The 7,589-nt window shown below is 54.3% G+C and overlaps 1 protein-coding gene across 1 annotated transcript; it reads left to right on the plus strand.

Annotated features, from left to right (window-relative positions):
- Positions 1–625: 625 nt before the first annotated feature.
- LOC130483468 (green-sensitive opsin P521) lies at positions 626–5,156 on the plus strand. The gene is made up of 6 exons (XM_056856230.1): positions 626–775; positions 1,671–1,967; positions 2,366–2,534; positions 3,391–3,556; positions 4,369–4,608; positions 4,951–5,156. Exons 1-6 carry the CDS (start codon positions 667–669, stop codon positions 5,065–5,067), a joined length of 1,098 nt encoding a protein of 365 aa, XP_056712208.1. The 5' UTR covers positions 626–666; the 3' UTR covers positions 5,068–5,156.
- Positions 5,157–7,589: the final 2,433 nt, after the last annotated feature.

Genomic DNA, 7,589 nt, shown 5'->3' on the forward strand with positions numbered 1-7,589 from the left:
CAGGTTGGATTCGGAGGTATCGCTTTTGCGGTCCTGTGAATTGCACGCCCGCAGTGGGCCGTGACTCCAACGTTGCCAAGAAGCCGCCATCTCCGGCTGCGGGAAAACTGGGACGAAAAGTCCTTTGGCCTCGTTGGGGTGGGGTGGGGGTGGAAACGGCCCATTAGGAAATTGCGAGGAAGGGCTGTTCTGAGCGGGATTAGCTGAGCTCGTTTGCCTCCGTAATCACCCCTCCCTGCTCATCCCTTACCTGAAATGTCCGACAAATACACCCAGGGTGACCCAGGGTATGCTTGAGCCATTCAGGCCCTGGCAACCTGGGAGGGGGCAGAGGGCAGAGCAACAAGGCGAGGAGGGGGCCAAATCGCGGCCCAATTAAGGGATAAAACCTTTAAGGGCTTTGGGGATCTTGCTGTCCAAGCCGGGGCCTTAATCTGCCTGGGGGGGTGGCTATATAACTGGGTAGCGCCAGGGCCCAGGCACAGACGGGTGGAGGGGAGAGGCTGAGTAACAGAGAGGGGGGGAAAGAAGAGAGGAAGAAGAAGACGACGAGGACGACGAGAGGAAGAGTGAAGAGGGAGACTCTAGCGGGAAAGAGGGAGTGGGGGAGAGGGAAAGGGCAGGAAGAGAAAAGAGGGGAAAAACCCCAGCAAAGAAGCAGGGGCCATGACGGAAGCCTGGAACGTGGCTGTCTTTGCAGCCCGCCGGGGCAGAGACGATGACGACACCACTCGAGGAAGCGTGTTCGTTTATACCAACACCAACAATACCCAGGGTGAGCCCTGCGAGGGCCGCCCAAGGGAGGGGATCGGGCAGAAGGTCTTCTGGGGGATTGAGATGGACCTTGGCAGGTTGGGGAAGCAGGGAAGGGCCTGGTGCTGGGGGTCACCAAGTGCAGCTTGGGAAATCCCTGGAGATTTGGGGGCAGAACCTGGGGGAGGGTGGGGTTTGGGGAGGGGAGGGACCCCAGGGGGGGTATAATGCCATGGAGACCATCCTCCAAAGCAGCCGCTTTCTCCAGGGGAACTGATCTTTGTAGCCTGGGGGGTCAGCGGTAATTTTGGGAGATCACCAAGCCCCTCCAGGAGGCTGGCAACCCTACTTTGTACCCGGGGGGGGGGGGTTCCTCATCCATAAAGCTCTGGTTCCTGAAAGTGGAATTTGGCAGAGCGTTTTGCAGAAGATTCTGGAAGGTTCTTGAGGAACTGACCAGGTGGAGTTCACAGCTGGCTTGGGAACTGGAGGAAGTCCTAGTCTGCAAGATGGGGAGAGATGTAAACTCATCCACTTTCTTGAGGGTCTGCAGGACTAGGAACCTGAAGAAAGGCTAGAAAGGTGACCGGTCTTGGCAGGATAGATTCCTGGTGGATTCATTTACCACAGCATTGCTGGCTGGGAGCCGGGAATTTAGGGCTGGGAACTCAGGGTTGGGAAATTCCTGGAGATTTGTGGGGGGGGGGGGGTTGGGGAGGGTCCTTGGCAGGGTAATGCAATAGAGTCCACCCTCCAAAACAGCCATTTTCTCCAGGGTCACCTCTCTGTAGCCTGGAGATCAGATCAGTTGTAATTCCAGGAGATCTCCGGGCCCCAGCTGGAGGTTGGCAGCCCTTGCTGGGATCCTCTTAACCCCCAACCCTTCCCTCCCCTCCCTTCCCCTCCCCTCCCCGCAGGTCCTTTCGACGGTCCAAACTTTCACATCGCACCACGATGGGTTTACCACCTGGTCTCTTTCTTCATGATTATCGTCGTCGTCGCTTCCTGCTTCACCAATGGGTTAGTGTTGGTGGCCACCGCCAAATTCAAGAAGCTACGGCATCCGCTCAACTGGATCCTGGTGAACTTGGCATTTGTGGATCTGGTTGAGACAATCATTGCCAGCGGCATCAGCGTGATCAACCAGATCTTTGGATACTTCATCCTCGGCCATCCTTTGTGCGTGATAGAGGGGTACCTTGTGTCCGCTTGCGGTAAGAGACTTACTGGATTACTTCCTTCCCATATTTTTCTTCCCTCCAATCTCCTTCCTGACGCAACTGCTCCCGGCTCTTCTTCTATTCTGAAATCACTACCATATGGACATATGTGTCTGCCTTTTAACACATCAGACCCATGGTCCATCAAAGTCAGTATTGTCTACTCAGACTGGTAGCTGCTCTCCAGGTTCTCAGGCAGAGGTCTTTCACGTCATCTACTTGCCTAGTCCCTTTAACTGGAGATGCTGGGGATTGAGCCACGGACTTTCTGCATGCCAAGCAGATGCTCTCCCACTGAGCAACAGCCCCTTTAGCTAGGGCCTTGATCAGGGTTGGTTCCAGGTTTTGGGAGGCCCTGGGCAAAGATGTCCTCTTTCCTCCTTCCCACACAGGTATCACAGGCCTCTGGTCTCTGGCCATTATCTCCTGGGAACGCTGGTTCGTTGTCTGCAAGCCCTTTGGAAACATCAAGTTTGATGGCAAACTAGCCATGATCGGCATTGTCTTCTCCTGGGTATGGGCCTGGGGCTGGTCTGCACCACCCATCTTTGGCTGGAGTAGGTGAGCATGGGGAACACGGGGCAGTCGGCAACAGTTGAAAGAGCAGAGCACAGTGCAGGCAAATGGGCAGGCTGGGACTGAGGAACATCATGGGGACCTTAGGGGACTTGACTACAGCATGGTGTAGCATTTAAGAGCAGTGGGCTGGAGCGGTGGGGTCTGATCTGGAGAACTGGGTTCAATTCCCCACTCCTCCATATGAGCGGTGGAGGCTAATCTGGTGAACCGGGTTGGTTTCTCCTCTCCTTCACATGAAACCAGCTGGGTGACCCTGTTCTCTCTGAACTCTCTTAGCCCCACTTACCTCACAAGGTGTCTGTTGTGGAGAGGGGAAGGGAAGGTGATTGTAAGCTGGTTTGATTTCTCCTTAAGTGGTAGAGAAAGTCGGCATATAAAACCAACTCTTCTTCTTCTTGTCGTATTGTATGTGGAGCTATAAGCTCAGACCAGAGTAAAGTACCTAGCGTTATGGGCTCATGTCGCTCTTCACATTGTCAAGAGGATCTATGGGCCAAAATGTTGCATTTGTAGTTTAGGGGTAATGAGATATAGCTTCTGGTATTTGGAGGGGAGTGGGGTTATCAGAGGGCTGTTATGTTTGGGCAGGAAACCAAATTGAGGGCTTTTAGTTCACGCCCCATCTCCGACTGGGGCATTTTCACCAAAGGACGCCCTGACATCATTTGCCGCTGTGTTCATGGCAAACCCGTCATGGCCAGAATGTTCATCGGCATGACAAATGCCTCCCATCGGGAACTTTTCTGCCAGAACCAGGATTAGCTGCTCGAAGAGGCTCACAGATCACTGCAGCTTTGCATACGAAAACACGCCTGCTCTCCCCACTCCTGTCCTCCAGGTTCTGGCCCCATGGTCTGAAGACATCCTGCGGTCCCGATGTCTTCAGTGGCAACGTCGACCTCGGCTGCCAGTCCTACATGCTTGCCCTCATGGTCAGCTGTTGCTTCTTTCCACTCTCGGTCATCATATTCTGCTACCTGCAAGTGATGATGGCTATCCGTGCGGTAAGCACCCTCCCCCTGGACTTCCCCTCCCGGCTGGACGCCGCACGTCCTCCCTCCATTACAACCCATGACAAGAGCCTTTGCCCACCGCCCTTTGCAGAGTGCCCGCTTCCTTCTGACACTGGAATCCATAACCGGTCCCTCTCTCCCCGCTAGAAACAATTCGTTCTCTGTCAGGCCTCCCCTCTTGGTCTCTCGGGCGCTCCATCATCTCCCGGACTCCACCCGGATCATACCGTGACTCACATTAGGCCTCACGTTAGGACACAGTTTCCTGCGGGGACCCCTTTCCTCTTTGTCTTGCCTTACCTAGTGTAGGTTTGTTCCCCAACCTTCACAACGGAGACAGGTTGAAACCTGCCAGGTTCAGGGAGGGGGGGTCATGCCTCTTGAAGCCCTCCTCTCTACTGTTGTATCTCCAGAAAAATCTCAAGAATAGACTTGGACTTCTGTTTTCATAACAGACCCCCTAAATCCTGCTTAATTCCCTGGCAAGCCCCTGCCCTCAACGAAATGACCCTAATATCTGGGGTGTCTTCACTTCTTCTCTGCTACCTGCAAGTACGAATGACCTTGCCCTGAAGCAGATATCCCAACTGAAATTTATCAGAGTGGATAATTCAGGACGCAGTTTCCTGCGGGGACCCCATTCCTAGGAAACAATTTCCTGCAGGGACCCCTTTCCCCTGGCTTACCTAGTGTAGGTTTGTTCCCCAACCTCCACAACACAGACAGACTGAAACCTGCCAGGTTCGGGGATGGGGGGGGGGGGTCACAACTCTTGAAGCCAACCTCTCCTCCTCTTTGCCCAGGTCGCTGCCCAGCAGAAAGAGTCGGAGTCCACCCAGAAGGCTGAGAGGGAGGTGACCAGAATGGTGGTGGTCATGATTGCCTGCTTCATCGTCTGCTGGGGCCCCTACACCAGCTTCGTCTGTTTTGCTGCTGCCAACCCTGGCTATGCCTTCCACCCTCTCGCCGCTGCCTTGCCTGCCTACTTTGCAAAGAGCGCCACCATCTATAACCCAGTCATCTACGTCTTCATGAACAGACAGGTAATTGGCTCCATCCCCAAATGGAGAGCGGGAGAGAGGGGCAGGGGGTAGGGTTGCCAACCTCCAGGTAGTAACTGGAGATCTCCTGCTATTACAACTGGAGAAAATGGCCACTTTGGCAATTGGACTCGATGGCATTGAAGTCCCTCCCGTCCCCAAACCCCATCCTCCTCAGGCTCCACCCCAAAAATCTCCAGGCATTTCCCAACCAGGAGCTTGCAACCTTAGCAGGGGGTTATTTAGGATTTACAGATGAATGGATGGGTTAGGACCGTGGAGCGGTCCCTGCCGATTAACCCCCCCCTCCTTTCTCTCTCTCTCTCTCTCTTTTCCTTCCGGCAGTTCCGTAACTGCATAATGCAGCTCTTTGGCAAGAAGGTGGACGACGGCTCCGAAGCCTCCACCACATCCCGCACGGAGGTCTCCTCTGTCTCCAACTCCTCCGTCGCGCCAGCATAAGAGCCCCCTGCCTAGATGGACACCAATACAGGACTCTGCCTCCCAGGAGCGCCCCAATGAGAACCTCTTCTCCCTCCACCGCTATAAGGACTCCCCCTTGAGCGTAGGACCCCCTGGCCTACGACCTCCACAGCCCCTCTCCTTCGGACCTAGAATTTGTCCCAGACTTGAGAGCTGTTCTTTCTCCTGTGGTTGGACTGGTGGGGGGAGGTTGTTTCTGATTTCCTCCGAGGTTTGTTTTTGGAGGGGGCTGGGGTGAAGGACGCAGGATCCCCGTGCCCCAGCTTCCGCCCCACTCCCTAGGACCTCAGGCGTCGCTTGGACTTCCTTCCCTTCAAACGCCACCCTTGAATAGTCTCCCCCACCCGTCCCCCGTCTCCCAGAAGGGGGCACAAGAGAGGGGGCCTCCCTGGGGGGAGCGTATAGCTTTTGTAAAGCGAGTCTGTCCAAGGCCCTAGCAGTGCTCATTCCCCCCACCCCAAACCACCCCATCTCATGGAAGGACAGGCGGATGGGTCCCCCACCGGGAGACAGCCCCCTGTTTGACCAAGCAGGGCCTGATTTCCCTTTTGCTCGGAGGTTTTCACTGGTGCCAGGGAGCGCATCCAACGGGGGCCAGAGAAATGCAGCGCGTGTCCCCCTGCGAGGTGTCTGGGGCCCCCAGCGAGGTTGGGTGTCTTGAATTTCTAGCTCTTCCTTAGGAGCGGCTTCCGACACGGGGGGCCGAAAACGCAGAGAACCGGCACAAGCCACCTTAGATGCCCCGGGGTTTTTGTGCTTCTCCCTAGCAGGGCCCGCCTGGAACCGTTTCTGTACATAGTGTTTGATACGAAAGTCTCTCGTCTCCCCCTAACTGGGATGTTTAGCTAGAAGTGCAATGGGAAAAAAAACGACAAAAAAAATAAGAAGAATATTTACCATATCATCTCAGTACAAGCAGAAACACAAGCAGAAGAGCGAGCTAGAGAATAAAGGTTTTTAACTTCTCTACAAAAGCTCAGTTCTTATCCTCTGTACTGCGCAATCCACTGGTGTCTGTGTGGGTGTCGGTAGAGGGGTGTCTGTATGTGCGTTTGTGCATCATATATCAGGGAGTGCAAACTGGGAGGGCTATACAGGTTGGGTAATTTCCCGGGTAATTCCTGGAGATGGGTGTGTGTGGAGCCTTGGAAGGGCTGGGTTTGGGGAGGGACCTCAGCAGGGTATGTGGCCATTTTCTCCAGGAAAACTGACCTCTGTCATCTGGCAATAGGGTTGCCAGGTCCCTCTTTGCTACCGGCTGGAGGTTTTTGTGGTAGAGCCTGAGAAGGGCAGGGTTTGGGGAGGGGGCTTCAATGCCATAGAGTCCAATTGCCAAAGCGGGGGGACTCTGATCTCTATCGGCTGAAGATCAGTTGTAATAGCAGGAGATCTCTAGCAAATACCTGGAGGTTGGCAACCCTACCTGGCAATCAGTCTTAGTTCCAGAAGGTCTCCAGGTCCCACCTGGAGTCTGGTAGCTCTTCCGGGCCTTCGTACAAGCAAAGAGAAGTGGTTACCTGGAGTGGGTGGGTTTGGGGCAACGCTAAGGGTGGCAGGGTGGGAAAGAAACAGATCCAACCCGTGGGGCACAACCGTTTCGGAAAGTCCTCCTGTGCAAATTCCGTCTGAATGAATGGACACACAGCAGCACGGGAGGAGATTGCGCGCTGTGCCGATCGGGGCAGGGCGGGAGGCTTCGTGAGGGTCCTGCTTTCAGCTGTCCAAAACAGAATCTTGTATCCTGCCACTCTGCTTAGCCATGAATGAAGCTCTCTTCTAGCCTAAAAAACCTTCCTCCAATGGGAGAGCCAGCGTGGTGTAGTGGTTAAGAGCGATGGTTTGGAGTGGAGGACCCTAATCTAGGAGAACCGGGTTTGAGTCCCTACTCCTCCACATGAGCGGCGGAGGCTAATCTGGTGAACTGGATTTGTTTCCCCACTCCTCCACATGAAGCCAGCTGGGTGACCTTGGGCTAGTCACAGCTCTCTCAGCCCCACCTACCTCACAGAGTGTCTGTTGTGGGGAGGTGAAGGGAAGGTGATTGCAAGCCAGTTTGAGTCTTAAGTGGTAGAGAAAGTCGGCATATAAAAACCAACTCTTCTTCTTCCTCCACGAGCGGCAGAGGCTAATCTGGTTTGATTCCCCACTCCTCCACACGACGCCAGCTGGGTGACCTTGGGCTAGTCACAGCTCTCTTAGAGCTCTCTCAGCCCTACCTACCTCATAGGGTGACGGTTGTGGGGAAGGGAAGGTGATTGTAATCCAGTTTGATTCTCCCTTAAGTGGTAGAGAAAGTTGGCATATAAAAACCAATTCTTCTTCTTCTTCTTCTATCTAAGAATCAGGCACACGGGAGAGCACAAAGGGACAGACTCATGTGGTTTTAATAAATATATATATAAATATATCTCTGGCTCTATGTATGAAAAACAATAACTACTGATAGCGGGGAGGGCCGGGAAGCATCAGAGAGACGCACGGCCCCGTGTCCCCCACCCGGA

The sequence above is a fragment of the Euleptes europaea genome, chromosome 1, assembly GCF_029931775.1.
Source record: "Euleptes europaea isolate rEulEur1 chromosome 1, rEulEur1.hap1, whole genome shotgun sequence".
Lineage (NCBI taxonomy): Eukaryota > Metazoa > Chordata > Lepidosauria > Squamata > Sphaerodactylidae > Euleptes > Euleptes europaea.

Bases quoted from the DNA above. Each gene is read 5' to 3' on its own strand.
- LOC130483468 (XM_056856230.1), top strand. From the start codon at position 667: ATGACGGAAGCCTGGAACGTGGCTGTCTTTGCAGCCCGCCGGGGCAGA. The intron at 3,557-4,368 runs GTAAGCACCCTC...CTCTTTGCCCAG, and splicing joins TGATGATGGCTATCCGTGCG to GTCGCTGCCCAGCAGAAAGA. The intron at 4,609-4,950 runs GTAATTGGCTCC...TCCTTCCGGCAG, and splicing joins ACGTCTTCATGAACAGACAG to TTCCGTAACTGCATAATGCA.